This window comes from Artemia sp. Qi Xiang Cuo, chromosome 5, assembly GCF_049724085.1.
Source record: "Artemia sp. Qi Xiang Cuo chromosome 5, ASM4972408v1, whole genome shotgun sequence".
In the NCBI taxonomy this organism is placed as follows: domain Eukaryota; kingdom Metazoa; phylum Arthropoda; class Branchiopoda; order Anostraca; family Artemiidae; genus Artemia; species Artemia sp. Qi Xiang Cuo.
Genome location: NC_142798.1, coordinates 33,113,491 through 33,130,168, shown reverse-complemented (window position 1 = coordinate 33,130,168; position 16,678 = coordinate 33,113,491). Strand labels below are relative to the sequence as shown.

The following is a 16,678-nucleotide window of genomic DNA, read 5'->3' as shown; positions in this document are numbered from 1 at the left end:
ACAGTTGTAGTTAAAATTAGTCTCTAAATTTGCTCCATGTAAAACCATAAGTCTTTTTTTTTTTTTTTTTTTTTTTTTTTTTTTTTTTTTTTTTTTTTTTTTTTTGCAAGAACAACTTTTGTTCTCTGATTAATTTCCATAAAGAAATTAATAAGAGAGAGTACAGCCAACAAACAAAAATGTTCCCATTGGAGTATTTTTGTATTAGCCAATTGCTGTATTTCTGATTTCTGGAGAGTAAAATGGCCCCGCTTTTCAAAACTTGACTAATATTAAAACCATATTAACGAATATTAAGCTAGGAACTCGAATTCAATGGATTTGTTTCAAACGATGGATGAGTATTATTCGAAACCTGATTGGTGCTTTTGCTTGAAATCTGCAAAAAAAAGCCAAAAACTAGCTTTTGAGTTACAAGACTATTTAAAATTAATTTTTCTGTTTCTCTGTGATGCAACTATGATTGTCACCAAGGCCGTACCCAGAGGGGAGAGGAGGGGGTTTGACCCCCCCCCCCCCCCGACATGTTTGTTTGACTCGTAAAAACACAACAAAAATGGATATAAACAAATATTATATGCGTTTTTTAAGTTTCTTTTGTGTGAACCCCCCCCCCTCCCAAAAAAAATCTTTTAGTAAAACCCCCTCCGAAAAAAAAATCTTGGTTACGGCCTTGATTGTCACCTATATTTCTGGCGAAAATTTATTTTTAGATTTTATTAGTCCTTAGGGTTTATGTTTCCATGTGCAAGTTTTTTTTTCTATAGTTTAATGTTTCAACATAAGATGACAATTTTTCGATCTTTCAATAACTGCGATTCATCATTACCCAGCTACCAAATTATATTTTTAGATTTTATTTACCGTATAACGCGAAAAAGTTTGCAAAAACAGGACACTTTTTGTATTTTTTAAGTAAGCTTAGATAATTCCCATCCCCTCCCCCCCCCCGAAAAACAGTAAGCAGTAGGCCTATCATAACTCTGCCTCGGCAAATGTTAAGATCTGAAACTAATGAATCCAACTATACAAGTATCCCGTACTTTCGATACAGGTTCTAGCTGTAGGCTTGTTACAAAGTCGCATATTTCACAGGGAATAAAACTTAAGGAATCCGTTTCGTGCAAGTTTTTGCTCGCATTGAAGTGATTGGATATTATATTAACTTTTTCTTTTCTCATGAACCCGAACCAAAAGCGCATTTGACACCCAAATATTCTAACTTTCCATAAGAGGTACTTCTAATCGAAACTTAGGAGAGGATTTACACCCTACCATCCCTTCATTTAAAGGGGCAAATTTGGACTGGGCGTGCAAAATGGGTTCTAAGCGCTGTTGAGAAGAACAAGAAATAGAAATATGACAAAATCAATTTGACTGTGACAGGATTAATACAACTTAATTACGCCATAGCTTAACTATTTTATTGATAAACTGCATTCATTTTTTAAAGTTTGTTTGAATTTTCTTTTTTTGCTTCTAACTAAAGAAACAATCAAATAAATTATATTATTTCTCTTATTATCAATATACAATTTGGTACATTATTTGAAAAAAATCTTTACTCTTCCTTTCAAGCTATAGAAGCCTAAAATATGGTGTTTCAAAAAATCTAAATCGTAAACAAAACTCCTCAATTATTATACCTCTCCTTAACATATAAGTGAATAAATGAAATGATTTATCTTGAAATAAGTTATTAAAGGGTACTGGTGCATTATGCGGGCAACGCTATATACTGTATCAAAGAAACCAGTCACGAAACCCCTTCAAACTGCTATTTCATTAGCAGACAACGGGTGATATGCTATATAAACTGATAGCAAAGTCTGGTTTCTCAATACTTAAAAGATTGTTTTTTGGGGTTTAGGAGGGAGAAAGGTACCTAGATTTTGTTACATATTTAATTTATGCTATGGTTTACCCCCCCCCCCCCTAATGTACAAATATATAGCCCAAATTTGTTTCTAAACTATTATATAGTCATCCTATTTTATTTTATTTCATTAGCATTAACCAAACTTGACTCCTTCGCAGTGTCCGCATAATGCACCAGTACCGATTAAAATATTGCAATAAGTAAATTTTTTCTTCATTTTCCGTGGCCTAAGTTATTGTAGCATAACAGTAATCCTAAAATTTGAAAAATCAGAAAACATTTTTTTTTTTTTAATAATTGTAGTTCCCCTTGACATCCAAGGCGCTAACTGTCGCCAGGTGAATGAATATCCCTTATGACTTTCGTTATCAAATGCACCGGCATGACATCTAAACATGTTCGCAATATTATTACTATACATGACGCAAAATAATAGATGACGCTGACGTAGAAAATTAAGCTAGCAGACATGAATTTGCCGTAAACTAAAAAATTTAGGCTTCATTCCGCCGTGCAATTGTTAACTAACAAGGTTTGTGATTTATTCTAAGAAAAGTTTTAACTTGGAAGGAAAATCAATGAATACTAGATGAAAAAAAAATTTATCGTAGAACCTACTAGTCCAACCTAACTGAACAAATATGGAGGAAGTCAACAATAGAATTTGAAAATCTAATAAATAATAATGGGTACCACAGATCAACGTTAATAGCATAGAAACTAGCTATCCTGCTTTGTTACATTCCTAGTTTTGAAATATTGCACCTCAAATTCATTAAAAATTTCCAAGTCAACGACATAAGTTAAAAAATTTTGTTTGCTCATAGAAACGCAATTTTTAGCAAAAATTTTTGCTTGTTAGGAAACAGCTTATGTCATTAAATGGTACCAGTTCCCAAAAATACAGGTGGGAAAGGGGAGGGGGATCATGGGTTTTTTGGATTCTTTTTTTTCTAGAGCTATACAACAGTAAGTATAACAACTGTATTACAAGAAAACACAGTAAAACACAATGTTAGAAAAAACGCCAAAGTACTTGAAACAACCCTTTTTCTTCTAAGTTCTAAGGTAAGTATTTTTTAAGGAAAGGATTTTTCTTACGTTTACCTGAATAGATAGCAGATAATATAAAAAGAGCATTGCGATACAGGAACCGGTAGACATCCAGCACACATTTTACAGGAATAGTAAAAACAATGGTAATCAGTCAATCAGTTTAGAAAAGCAGACTTATATAACCAGTTTTGCCTGCTTCAAACACTTTAGGAAAATTTCACTGCTTGCATAGAACAAAAAACGCAAAGAGCTCGCGGAAACATATGCTTTCTGTACTTTATTATAATTTAACACCCAGGTGAATTTCCATTAGGCATAGCAACTACCAAGAAGAGATTCAACGTGATGAATAATTCTACGTGATAAAAAGTCACAAGACTAGAAAATCCTAGGCTTTACTGGTTGATGCTCTCATCGACCAAAGTAACAACGTAAAAGTCCGAAATACTTGAATGATTTCAGAGCAGGATATTATTTGAGTAAATGTTGAACTTTCTTGCCATATATTGGCAAAAGCTCAAAATGAGCCACAAATGTTTTTACACATTCATGGCGCAAAATTTACGTTTCACATACCATTTCGTATGCCGCAAAGTTAACACTGCAATTTCTGTGAACTTCCCAGGAAATTATTTTCCAGAAACATGCATAGGAAACATAGTTTCCTAGAAAAAATATATAAAATTACTATCCAAATAGATGCCAGATAAAACAGAAAAAGCATTGAAATGCGTGAACAGTTAAACAGCCACCATGCATCTATCAAGAATGATGGAATCAATTTTGGAATCTGTCATTTTTGATTATACAGAACTGACTTAGCTTCTATGTCAACTGCTTGAAGCACCTTAAGAAACCTTTGCTAATGGCATGAAAGAAAAGGCGCAAGGAGCTTTCGAAAACAAATGCTGTCTGTAACTAGTACGCATATGAGATGTTAATCATTCCGTCCATCTACTTTGCATACTCCTATATGGAGCAATTTGGCAGCAGCAATTCACAGTGTCATATTCCTCATACATTCATGCCATCTGTAAAGAGCGTCCTCGGAAAATATTTAATATGCTCATTAGTTTTACATTCTCTCTACAGAGCAAGCAGGCGGAGGTAGCCCAGAAAAAGTCATATTTTTTAAAGTCGGTTTAATACCTTAAGGGAGTTTGAAGGACATCTATCAGTAAGAGATAAAGATTGTCTTCTCTCTATACAAAGGAAGCCGGTCGCTTTAGCTCAGACACTTACGCCATCTATTATTAACACAAAAACACTGTATGAAAAAAATTTATTCCGCTCATCTACTTCACATTTCTCATTACAGAGTAGACCGTGGTAACCGAAAAGGCGTCATCCTACATTATTTGAGTTTCACAGGAAATCAGAAAAACTGAAAAATGCATTTCGGGTTTGTCTTACCAACCGCTTTTTTTGAGGGGTGGGGAATTTTTTATACCTCTAAGATACAGTAAAAACTATTTTTGTAAGGAAATTTTTGATTCCAATCACTTTTGCATTCGGGAATAGGGGACATAACACACTATGTGAAAATTCAAAGCTTCTAAGTATCTTGTGAACTAAATGAGATAAGAGGAGACTGATTGGACGAGCCGATTAAGTGTGTTGAATTTCAGCGGATGAGCTATAAATCTCGGTTCAACAGAATATGCTACATAACATCTTTGGAGTTACCAAAGGCGAGGTTCGGCCCCCCGAAATTTCAAAAAAAAATTCTAATTAAACAAAATGCCGTGTACATCATACTAATACACACGAGGAAAAGTGGTTCCAGAAAACTCAGTCCACGGGGCCTCCCCTCCAAGAAAAGTTCTAGCTTAAGAATTCTTCCCCCCTCCCCCAGGGGGGAAGAATTCTTCCCCCCTTGTATAGCCTACTTAAGATAGTTTACGTGCAGTTATGCAACTATGGTGTGCTCTAAGTTTTATAAATTCAAAACGTTGCAATTGTATTTGCTCGAGTCAAAAGTTCTAGTATTTTTGAAGGCAAAGGAAGACAAAAGGTCATATCTTCATTTATTGAATTCCGACAGAGCTGTTGGAAACCCTAGAAATTTTTAAAATCCTAAGAAATCATAATAAGAAACAGAATATTGTTTTTATAGACTGGTCTTTTTATTTTTGTTACGTTGTTTATTTTAATATAAACGTATGATGATCTGTTGCTCTATGATTAGCTTCGTCATGATGTGATGACTTAATTTATTGCACTAAGTTGAATTTTATATATATGCCCATACTTCAGCCTGAAATCCGCGTTACCTTATCGTTATCTCACACTGTAGACCGCACTGTCTTTCCATTTACTCTCAAAATGAAAAAAAAAAAAAAAGAAAAAGAAAACGGGTAAAACTTTTAAATAAGACAGGGAAACTTTGGAAAAAAGGAATAAATTTTTCTATTTAAGTACTAAAAAATGTACAAATATTTCGGCTTTCCATCCAGAAAGCACCATGTGGAAAAAAGGAAAAATAAAACTAAAACTTAGTTTTTAATTTTCCCTTATTTTTTGTCGTTCGTCCGTAAAGAAAGACGTTTCAATTTTGCAATTATTGCAAAATTTACAAAATTAAATAATTTTGAAATTGCTGATGATGGTAAAGAAATTGGGAAAATTAGCTAATAAGTGAGTGGGTCTAAGCCTGTCTCAGGCCGACTAATTTTCTTTAATGTTGCTTCATTGGCATAATTTATTCATTACTAGTTACCTGTATGTTTAAAACCATATTGATCAATGCCATTTGATAAGAAGTTATATTGATATATACATTTGATATATTTATTTAACATTAACAAAAATTACATACAAAAATCAATATGATTCACCCAAAACCAAACGACTGACGTGGGGTGAATCAGGTGAAAAAAAAAACACATACATATAACATATTTTAAATTCACTATAATAAGAAAGAAAGAAAGAAAGAGAAAAAAAATACAAAATAATAATAGTACAACAGGGACCGCAATTAGATACCATATCCATGCTGTGGGGTCACACTCACAAAACAACAAACAATTATAACTTATTTTAAATCAAATCAAATGTTGCAATTTATGTTGAAACAGGGTGCGTAAAGTCAAAGAGACAGAACTTGGGCTAAATTTCATCAGAGTTCGTGTTATTATTAAAAAAAATTTATGGTTTCATTAATTTAGTTATCTATATACGGAAATATGTTTCTTATATGTCTTTTTGACTATTTTTCCTTTCTTCTATCTTGTAGAGAAGTAAGAATATTAACATGGAAATCAGTAAATTTGATACCTTAAACAGGATTATCACTGAACAAACAACAGACTTACCCTTCTGTGTACATTGTCTTTGGGGGTTGCACTTGACGCCACTGTTCCAAAAATAGTTGGCTGAAACAACAATACACATTTAATTAATACAGAAAGTCCATACAGGAACATCATGAGCTGCTATAGAGAAATAATTTCAAACATTTTCTACGAATATTTCACTCAGAGATGGCTCTGCCTAACAAGCTAGGTAGGACCAATCCCCGAAAGTTTTGGAAAGAAAACTTTTCAACTGTATTTTTTTTTAATTATACACACAGGAAACTAAATACAACTTATGTCAAACGAAAGAGCTGTTCTATTCTTTGAAAGTAAGCAACGAACCGTTACTCTGAAATTAGCACGTCCGTATTCTTTCAGGGGAAGGAGCTGAATTCGTCAAGAAACAAAGAAAAGAAGTGAAAGCCAGTACAGCTGTGCATGACCAGCTACGATTTCTCAAGTTATAATTTTTCTATAATATGTATGCATCCTTGTTTAACACCATCAGTGCTCGATCTCGGACGAAAAAACTTACAAAAAGAAGAAACACGAAAAACAGCAAATGAGGAAAGACAAAAGCAGAGGAAATAATAATATTAAAGTAAATATTAATACACTGCAAGGTTAGATTGTGTGACTAAGTGAAAGACGAGAAAATACAATATTCTGAGGCAGAGATAGACGGATAAATAGATAAATAATTCCTAAAACCAAATTGTCTTTCAATCAGAAGATGCCTAATTGACGTACATTATACATTATACAGCTATTGTGTTTGGATCTGTGTAGCGTTTATTTTATTATCCTGGAATTTGTTTGAAAAAAAAATTAGTTGATTAGATTTTTTTTTTCGTTCTTTTTTTTTGTATATCGCTTGCTTTTTACCCTTGTTTTTACGTTAATTCCTGGTATATGTTAACTGTTAGTCTATTTTTTTATTCTCTGTCTGTCTGTCTCTCCCTCCCTCCCACCCCCCCTCTCCCTCTCTCTCTCTCTCGCTCTCTCTCTCTCGCTCTTTTCCTTTGATAAAGGCATGCGCAAAAAAGAGTCCCAATGCAATTATAAGTCTCTTTGAATTCAACCTAATCTCAAAGCCATTTTGTATAGGCAAGGTTCCCTATAATCTACTGTCCGTCTAAAAACGGTGCATAGTGCATCCCTAGTATGAATTAAAAAAAACAACAAGTTTTTTCAACTGAAAGTAAGGAACAACTTTAAAACATAAAACGAATAAAAAATATTACGTATATGAGGGGGGTTGCTCCTCCTCGACACCTCGCTCTTTACGCTATAGTTTTTTAGTATTTAAAAAAAAGTTTCTTATTGATCTAATTGAGAGAACATAGTGTTTCAGTTGTCATTCTTAAATAACTGGGACAGCATTCAAACTTTAGCGTAAAGAGCGAAGTGTTGAGGAGGAGCAACCCCCTCATATATGTAACAATTCCAGTTCGTTTCAAGTTTCAATGTTGCTCCTTACTTTCAGTTGAAAGGACTTGTTTTTTTTTATTATTTAATTTCTGATCGTTTTTAAAATAATGCTAGGAAATGTGGAAAATCCACGGAAAAATCCCTCCTCCTGACCGATTTATTCTCTAGACAATTCAATCCAGAATTGTGGTACGCGTAGTCCTTGGGGGTACGCAAAAATTTTTAGGGGATACATAGCAGGCCAACAAAAAAATTAAACAACCCTTTAACTCTAACAATAGCAATTTTATTAATATTTTAGCAGCATTTTACTTAGTAGGCCTTTCCGTAACTGAGAAGTGGTACCTAAAATGTTTTGTGGGTAAAAAGGAATACAGTGTCTAAATAAGTTTCAGAACCACTGCTCTAGACAATTCAATCCTGGTGATAATTTACCCCAGACACTTACCCTGAAAACCTCCACGCGTAAAATTGAATCGACAAAGAGAAAGCAAGACATAAGAAGAACCTCGTATAGGAGTTCTGAACATAAGAAGAATCTCGTATAGGAATCCCCCCCCCTCACCCGAAAAATGTATGAATACTTCCCATTAGCAAATACTACACGTAAACAATGGAAAAGTTTTGTAACTTAAAGAGCTTTCCCCAAGGGCTGTGGGGGGGGGGGGGGTCATGAAATATCTAAAGGTATATTTATTCGGCCTTTCATTTATATTGAACAAAATGGCTATCTCCAAATTTTGATCGGACTATTTTGAGATAAAAAGGGCCATGGGAGAGGGCCTAGTTGCCCTCCAATTTTTTTGGGTCACTTAAAGAGGGTACTAGAACTTTTAATTTCCGTTCGAATGAGCCATTTCCCAATATTCTAGGACCACTGAGTCGACACGATCACCTCTGGAAGAAGAAGAAAAAAAAAACCACATCCGTGATCTTTCTTATGGCAAAAAAAAAAACAACAAAATTCCACATTTTTGCAGATATGAGCTTGAAACCTCTACAGTAAGGTTCTCGCATACGCTGAATTGGATGGTGTGATTTTCATTAAGATTTTATGACTTTTAGGGGTGTTTTCCCCTTTTTTCGAAAATTAGGCAACTTTTCCCAGGCTCCTAACCTTTGACGGGTAAGACTAAACTTAGTGAAACTTATATATTTGGAATCAACATAAACATCCAATTCTTTTGATATGTCTATAGGTATCAAAATTATACAAGAATAGCTCAAATAAACTGACTCACTGTATTTCCCTGTACTTACCATAATTCCGAGAAATTTGGATTTTACTAAAATATGAGCTAGCCTGAGTTTTATAGAGTTTAAACTGTACACTAAAAGTCATCGATATCATGTCTGGTGAAAGACTATTGAGAGCCTTATGAATTAGTTTTTAAATTCCTGTAGGGTACTTGTAAGGACTTTTTTGTTACTAAATACCATCCTGTTTGTTTGTTGTTTTTTAGCATGGGCATTGTGTTTCAAGTAAAGCGCTGTAAAAACGCTGTGGAGTCGGAGTTTTAGTAGATTTTGACTAGATAGACTCAGAGTTGGAGTCAGTATATCGATAAATTTTGGAGTCGAAGTCAGTTATTTCTTATAAAATCTAGTTAAATGAAGCTTTGAAAAAGGGATGTGGAGTTAGAGTCATGAAGTCTGGGTTTTAGATAGATAGATAGATATTTATTTCAATAAACTACTATCACAAGCCCTGAAGGGCCGAATTCGATTTTCGAAAAAAAGGATTAAAAAAGGGATGTGGACTTAGAGTCATGAAGTCTGGGCATTGGATAGATATATAAATATTTATTTCGAGAAATTACTATCACAAGCCCTGAAGGGCCGAATTCGAATTTCGAAGTCCACCAAAAAACAAATAAACAAGAAAATCATAACAAAAGCACAACAACTAAAAAATTGGCAAACAATGCAAAAAAAAATATATCGGAATGCTATACATTCCTTTGTCAGTTCTGAAAACTACAAAATGGCAACTAGTTAAAAAGATAAAAACTGATAAAACTAAAAAAAATTAAATATTTCATTAACATTAAAAAATCCTACATTAAAAAATGTTTAAAAAACAACATAAAAAGGGGATAGGAGTAGAAAGGCCTCATGAGCTCGTGACGGGCACCCCTGCTGCCACCAACAACTTTTTTACATAATTTGTTCAAGTATTATAGATCTGTTGTTGTTTGGCCACGTATAATGACACGAGGGGTGATATATATAATCACTCGGGGAATTATTGATTCATGACACTGGGGGTGATTTACATTATCACTAGGGGCAATGTATTGATCTAGGACTCGACTAGGGGAACTAAATTTCCAAGGTATATATTGCTCACCCCTGCTGCTATCCACAATTGAGTCTAACGCTGACGGGACATAATTTATTCAAGGATTATTGATCGAGTATAATGGGGTCAATGCCCCCATTTTCAAGGTCGATTTATTTGTTGTTTCTAGGTGTCATGACTCCGGGACGAAGTTTGCACATGCGCATTGAATTCTAACTGGAACAGTGCTATTGATCTAGGACTCGAGGGGGAAGTGAATTTCCGAGAACTTGATTGCGTAATCGATTGGGAATTTTATTGATCCGATAACGGGAAACAGGATCACGTGTCGAAAGGGGAATTAATTTGTTGTTTCTAAGGGGAATTATTGATTCACGAAAAGGGAATTAATTTGTTGTTTCTAAGAGGAATTATTGATTCACGAAAGGGGAATTAATTTGTTGTTTCTAAGGGCAATTATTGATTCAAGAAAGGGGAATTAATTTGTTGTTTCTAAGGGCAATTATTGATTCAAGAAAGGGGAATTAATTTGTTGTTTCTAAGGGGAATTATAGATTCAAGAAAGGGGAATTTATTTGTTGTTTCTAAGGGGAATTCTAAGGGAAATATAGCTTAGAGTTGAAGTTTACTTTAGTTTTAGTTAAGAGTTTAGAGTTTTACCTTAGAGTTTTAGTTAGAGTTGAAGTTTACTTTAGTTTTAGTTAAAAGTTTAGAGTTTTACCTCAGAGTCATAGCATAGAGTTTTAGTTAGAGTTCTAGTTTAGTTTAGTAATAATTAAGAATTTAGTTTTTAGCTTAGAGTCTTAGCTTAGAGTTTTTGTTGAAGTTCTAGTTTAGTTTTCGTTAAGAGTTTTAGCTTAGAGTTTTAGTTAGAGTTATATTTTAGTTTAGATATATTTAATAGTTTAGAGTTTTAACCTAGAGACTTATCTTAGGGTTTTAGTTTGGTTTATTTTTATTTAAGAGTTTAGAGTTTTTTAGATTAGAGTCGTAACATAGAATTTATTTTAGAGTTATAGTTTAGTTTAGTTTTAGTTAAGAGTTTAGAGTTTTTAGCTTAGAGTCTTAGCTTAGAGTTTTTGTTGAAGTTCTAGTTTAGTTTAGTTTTAGTTAACTGTTTAGAGTTTTAGCTTAGATTCTTAGCTTAGAGTTTTTGTTATAGTTCTAGTTTAGTTATAGGTAAGAGTTTGAAGTTTTACCTTAGAGACTTAGCTTAGATCTTTAGCTTGGTTTAGTTTTAGTTAAAAGTTTATAGTTTTTTAGCTTAGAGTCTTAGCCTAGAGTTTTTGTTAGAGTTCTAGTTTAGTTTTAGTTAACAGTTTAGAGTTTAGAGTCTTAGCTTAGAGTTTTATTTAGAGTTCTAGTTTAGTTTAGTTACAGTTAAGAATTTAGAGTTTTAGCTTAGAGTCATAGCTTAGAATTTTACTTAAAGTTGTAGTTTGGTTAAGTTTTAGTTAAGAGTTCCGAGTTTTCGCTTAGAGTCTTAGCTTAGAGTTTTTGTTAGAGTTCCAGTTTAGTTTAGTTTTAGTTAAGAGTTTAGAGTCTTACCTTAGAGTCTTAGCTTAGAGTTTTAGTTGGAGTTTCAGTTAGAGTTCTAGTTTAGTTTAGTTAAGAGTTTGGTGTTTTACCGTAGAGTCTTAGCTTATATTTTTAGTTAGAGTTCTAGTTTAGTTTAGTTTTAGTTAAGAGTTTAGAGTTTTAGCTTAGAGTCTTAGCTTAGAGTTTTTGTTAGAGTTCTAGTTAATTTTAGTTTCAGTTAAGAGTTTTTAGCTTAGAGTCTTAGCTTAGAGTTTTTGTTGAAGTTCTAGTTTAGTTTAGTTTTAGTTAAGACTTTAGTTTTAGCGTAGTGTATTAGCTTAGAATTTTTGTTAAAGTTGTAGTTTAGTTTATTAATAGTTAAGAGTTTTGAGTTTTAGCTTAGAGTCTCAGCTTAGAGTTTTGGTTAGAGTTCGAGTTTAGTTTACTTTTAGTTAAGAGTTTGGAGTTTCACATTAGAGACTTAGCTTAGAGTTTTAGTTTAGTTTAGTTTTAGTTAAGAGTTTAGAGTTTTTTAGCTTAGTCTTAGCTTAGAGTTTTTGTTAGAATTCTAGTTTAGTTTAGTTTTAGTTAAGAGTTTAGAGTTTTTAGCTTAGAGTCTTAAATAATAGTTTTTGTTAGAGTTCTATTTTAGTTTAGTTTTAGTTAAGAGTTTAGAGTTTTAGCCTATAGTCATAGCTTAGAGTTTTTATTAAAGGTGAAGTTTAGTTTAGTTTTAGTTAATAGTTTGGAGTTTTAGTTTGGAATGTTATTTTAGAGTTTTATTTAGAGTTGATGTTTAGTTTATTAATAGTTATGAGTTTAGATTTTTATCTTATATTCTTAGATTAGAGTTTTGTTAGATTTATAGTTTAGTTTAGATATAGTTAAGAGTTTGGAGTTTTACCTTAGAGACTTAGCTTAGAGTTTTAGTTTAGTTTATTTTTAGTTAAGAGTTTAGAGTTTTTTAGCTTAGAGTTTTTATTGAAGTTCTGGTTTAGTTTAGTTTTAGTTAAGAGTTTAGAGTTTTAGCTTAGAGTCATAGCTTAGATTTTTTGTTAAAGTTGAAGTTTAGTTTAGTTATAGTTAAGAGTTTTAGCTTAGAGTCTTAGCTTAGAGTTTTTGTTAGAATTCTAGTTTAGTTTAGACATAGTTAAGAGTTTAGAGTTTTAGCTTAGAGTCTTAGCTTATAGTCTTAGCTTAGAGTTTTTGTTAGAGTTCAAGTTTAGTTATAGTTAAGAGTTTGGTGTTTTACCTTAGAGACTTAGCTTAGAGTTTTAGTTTAGTTTAGTTTTAGTTAAGAGTTTAGAGTTTTAGTTTAGAGTCTTATCTTAGAGTTTTTGTTAGAGTTCTAGTTTAGTTTAGTTTTAGTTAAGAGTTTAGAGTTTTTAGCTTAGAGTCTTAGTTTTGAGTTTTTTTTTTGAAGTTCTAGTTTAGTTTAGAGTTTTAGATTAGACTTAGAGTTTTAATTAGATTTCTAGTTTAGTTTAGTTTTAGTTAAGAGTTTAGAGTTTTAGCTTAGAGTCTTAGCTTAGAGTTTTTGTTAGAGTTCTAGTTTATTTTAGTTTTAGTTAATAGTTTAGAGTTTTAGCTTAGAGTCTTAGCTTAGAGTTTTTGTTAGAGTTCTAGTTTAGTGTAGTTATAGTTAAGAGTTTGGAGTTTTACCTTAGAGACTTAGCTTAGAGTTTTAGTTTAGTTTAGTTTTACTTAAGAGTTTAGAGTTTTAGCTTAGAGTCTCAGCTTAGAGTTCTAGTTTAGTTTAGTTTTAGTTAAGAGTTTAGTGTTTTTAGCTTAGAGTCTTAGTTTAGAGTTTTTGTTGAAGTTCTAGTTTAGTTCTAGTCTAGTTTAGTTTAGTTTTAGTTTAGAGTTTTAGCTTAGACTTAGAGTTTTAATTAGAGTAATAGTTTAGTTTAGTTTTAGTTAAGAGTTTAGAGTTTTTAGCTTAGAGTCTTAGCTTAGTTTTATTTAGAGTTCTAGTTTAGTTTAGATTTAGTTAAGAGTTTAGAGTTTTACCATAGAGTCTTAGCTTAGAGTTTTAGTTAGAGTTAAAGTTTAGTTTAGTTAAAGTTAAGAATTTGGTGTTTTGGCTTAGAGTCAATGCTTAGAGTTTTACTTAAAGTTATAGTTTGATTAAGTTTTAGTTAAGAGTTGCGAGTTTTAGCTGAGTCTTCGCTTAAAGTTTTTGTTAGAGTTCTAGTTTAGTTTATTAATAGTTAAGAGTTTAGAGTTTTACCTTAGAGTATTAGCTTACAGTTTTTGTTAGAGTTCAAGTTTAGTTTAATTTTAGTTAATAATTTGATGTTTTAACTTAGTGTTTCAGTTAGAGCTCTAGTTTATTTTACTTTTAGTTAAGAGTTTGGTGTTTTACCATAGAGTACGTACGCGCCTACGTACGTGCGCGTACGTAGGCCAACCTAACCTAACTTAACCTAACTTAACCTACGTAGAGCCTACGTACGCGCGCGTACGTAGGCTAACCTAACCTAACCAAACTTAAACGGGGACAAACCTAACCTCTAACCTAACCTAATCTAACCTATGGTTTTGGTATTTCTATGGAATATTGGGGAATTTTGTGGTTATGCTAGTTTAGACTAAACTTGAACTCTAACTAAATCTCTAAGCTAAGATTCTAGGCTAAACCTCTATGCTATAACTCTTAACTAAAACTAAACTAAACAATAACTCTAACTAAAACTCTAAGCTAAGACTCTAAGCTAAAACTATAAACTCTTAACTATAAATAAACTAAACGAAACTTCAACAAAAACTAAAACTCTAATCTAAGACTTTAAGGTAAAACTCAAAACTCTTAACTAAAACTAAACTAAACTAAAACTCTAAGCTAAGACTTTAAGGTAAAACTCTAAACTCTTAACTAAAACTAAACTAAGCTAGAACTCTAACTAAAACTCTAAGCTAAGACTCCAAGCTAAAACTCTAAACCCTTAACTATAAATAAACTAAACTTCAACTCTAAGTAAAATTCTAAGCTAAGACTCTAAAGTAGAACTCTAAACTCTTAACTAAACTAAACTAGAACTTCAACAAAAACTCTAAGCTAAGACTCTATGACAAAACTCTAAACTCTTAACTAAAACTAAACTAAACTAGAACTCTAAGTAAAACTCTAAGCTAAGACTCTAAGCTAAAAACTCTAAATTCTAAACTATGACTAAACTAAACTTCAACTTCAACAAAAACTCTAAGCTATGACTCTATGATAAAACTCTAAACTCTTAACTAAACTAAACTAGAACTCTAACAAAAACTCTAAACTACGACTCTAAGTTAAAAACTCTAATTTCTTAACTATAACTAAACTAAACTTCAACTGTGACTATAACTCTAAGCTAAGACTCTAAGCTAAAACACTAAACTCTTAACTAAAACTAAACTAAACTAAGACTCTAACAAAAACTCTAAGTTAAGACTCTAAGCTAAAACTATAAACTCTTAACTAAAACTAAACTAAACTAGAGCTTCAACAAAAACTCTAAGCTAAGACTCTAAGCTAAAAAATCTAAACTCTTAACTAAAACTAAACTAAACTAGAACTCTAACAAAAACTCTAAGCTAAGACTCTAAGCTAAAATTCTAAACTCTTAACTAAAACTAAATTAAACTAGAACTCTAAATAAAACTCTAAGTTATGACTCTAAGGTAAAACACCAAACTCTTAACTAAAACTAAACTAAACTAGAACTCTAACAAAAACTCTAAGCTAAGCTTCTAAGCTAAAAACTCTAAACTCTTAACTAAAACTAAACTAACCTAAAACTCAAAGCTAAGTCTCGAAGGTAAAACTCCAAACGCTTAACTATATCTAAACTAAACTAGAACTCTAACAAAACTCTAAGCTAAGACTCTAAGCTAAAACTCTAAACTCTTAACTATTACTAAACTAAACTTCAACTCTAAGCTAAGACTCTAAGCTAAAACTCTAATCTCTTAAATAAAACTAAAATAAACTAGAACTTCAACAAAAACTATAAGCTAAAAACTCTAAACTCTTAGCTAAATATAAAGTAAACTATAACTATAACAAAAACTCTAAGATAATACTATAAGATAAAATTCTAAAATCTTAAATAAAAATAAACTAAACTACAACTCTAACTAAAACTCTAAGCTAAGACTCTAAGGTAAAACACCAAACTCTTAACTATAACTAAACTAAACTATAACTCTAACTGAAACTCAAAGGTAAAACATCAAACTCTTAACTAAAATTAAACTAAACTAGAACTCTAACAAAAACTGTAAGCTAAGACTCTAAGGTAAAACTCTAAACTCTTAACTATTACTAAACTAAACTAGAACTCTAACAAAAACTCTAAGCTAAGACTCAGCTAAAACTCGAAACTCTTAACTAAAACTTAATCAAACTATAACTTTAAGTAAAACTCTAAGCTATGACTCTAAGCTAAAACTCTAAATTCTTAACTGTAACTAAACTAAACTTTAACTCTAACTAAAACTCTAAGCTAAGACTCTATTTTAAAACTATAAACTCTTAACTATATATATATTAAAATAGAACTATAAATAAAACTAATCTAAGACTCTAATCTAAAAACTCTAAACTCTTAACTAAAACTAAACTAAACTAGAACTCTAATTAAAACTCTAAGTCTAAGCTAAAACTATAAACTAAAAATAAACTAAACTAGAACTTCAACAAAAACACTAAACTAAGACTCTAAGCTAAAAACACTAAACTCTTAACTAAAACTGAACTAAACTAAAACTCTAAGCTAAGACTATAAGTTAAAACTCTAAACTCTTAAGTAAAACCAAACTAAAATAAAACTCTAATATAATTATCTAATTCAAAACTCAAAACTATTAACTATAACTAAAAAAAAATATAACTATAACAAAAAATCTAATCTAAGACTCCATTGTGGAACTCAACACTATTAACTAAAATTAAAGTAAAATAGAACTCTAACAAAAACTTTAAGTTAAGACTCTAAGGTAAAACTCTAATCTCTTAAATAAAACTAAACTAAACTAGAACTTCAAAAAAAAAACTCAAAACTAAGACTCTAAGATAAAAACTCTAAACTCTTAACTAAAACTAAACTAGAACTCTAACAAAAACTCTAAGATAAGACTCTAAGCTAAAACTCTTAACTATTACTAAACTAAATTAGAACTCTAACACAAACAATAAGCTAAGACTCTAAACTA

At 31.5% G+C, this 16,678-nt stretch overlaps 1 protein-coding gene across 3 annotated transcripts in view; it reads right to left on the bottom strand.

Moving 5' to 3' along the window:
• LOC148952048 (ras-GEF domain-containing family member 1B-like) overlaps positions 1-16,678 on the bottom strand; it is a 421,272-nt gene that overhangs the window by 158,204 nt on the left and 246,390 nt on the right. For all 3 annotated transcript variants that reach the window (XM_089089511.1, XM_089089509.1, XM_089089510.1), the window contains one exon: positions 6,253-6,312. In XM_089089511.1, coding sequence (XP_088945637.1) covers positions 6,253-6,312 — 60 coding nt within the window. The remainder of the gene's footprint in view (positions 1-6,252; positions 6,313-16,678) is intronic.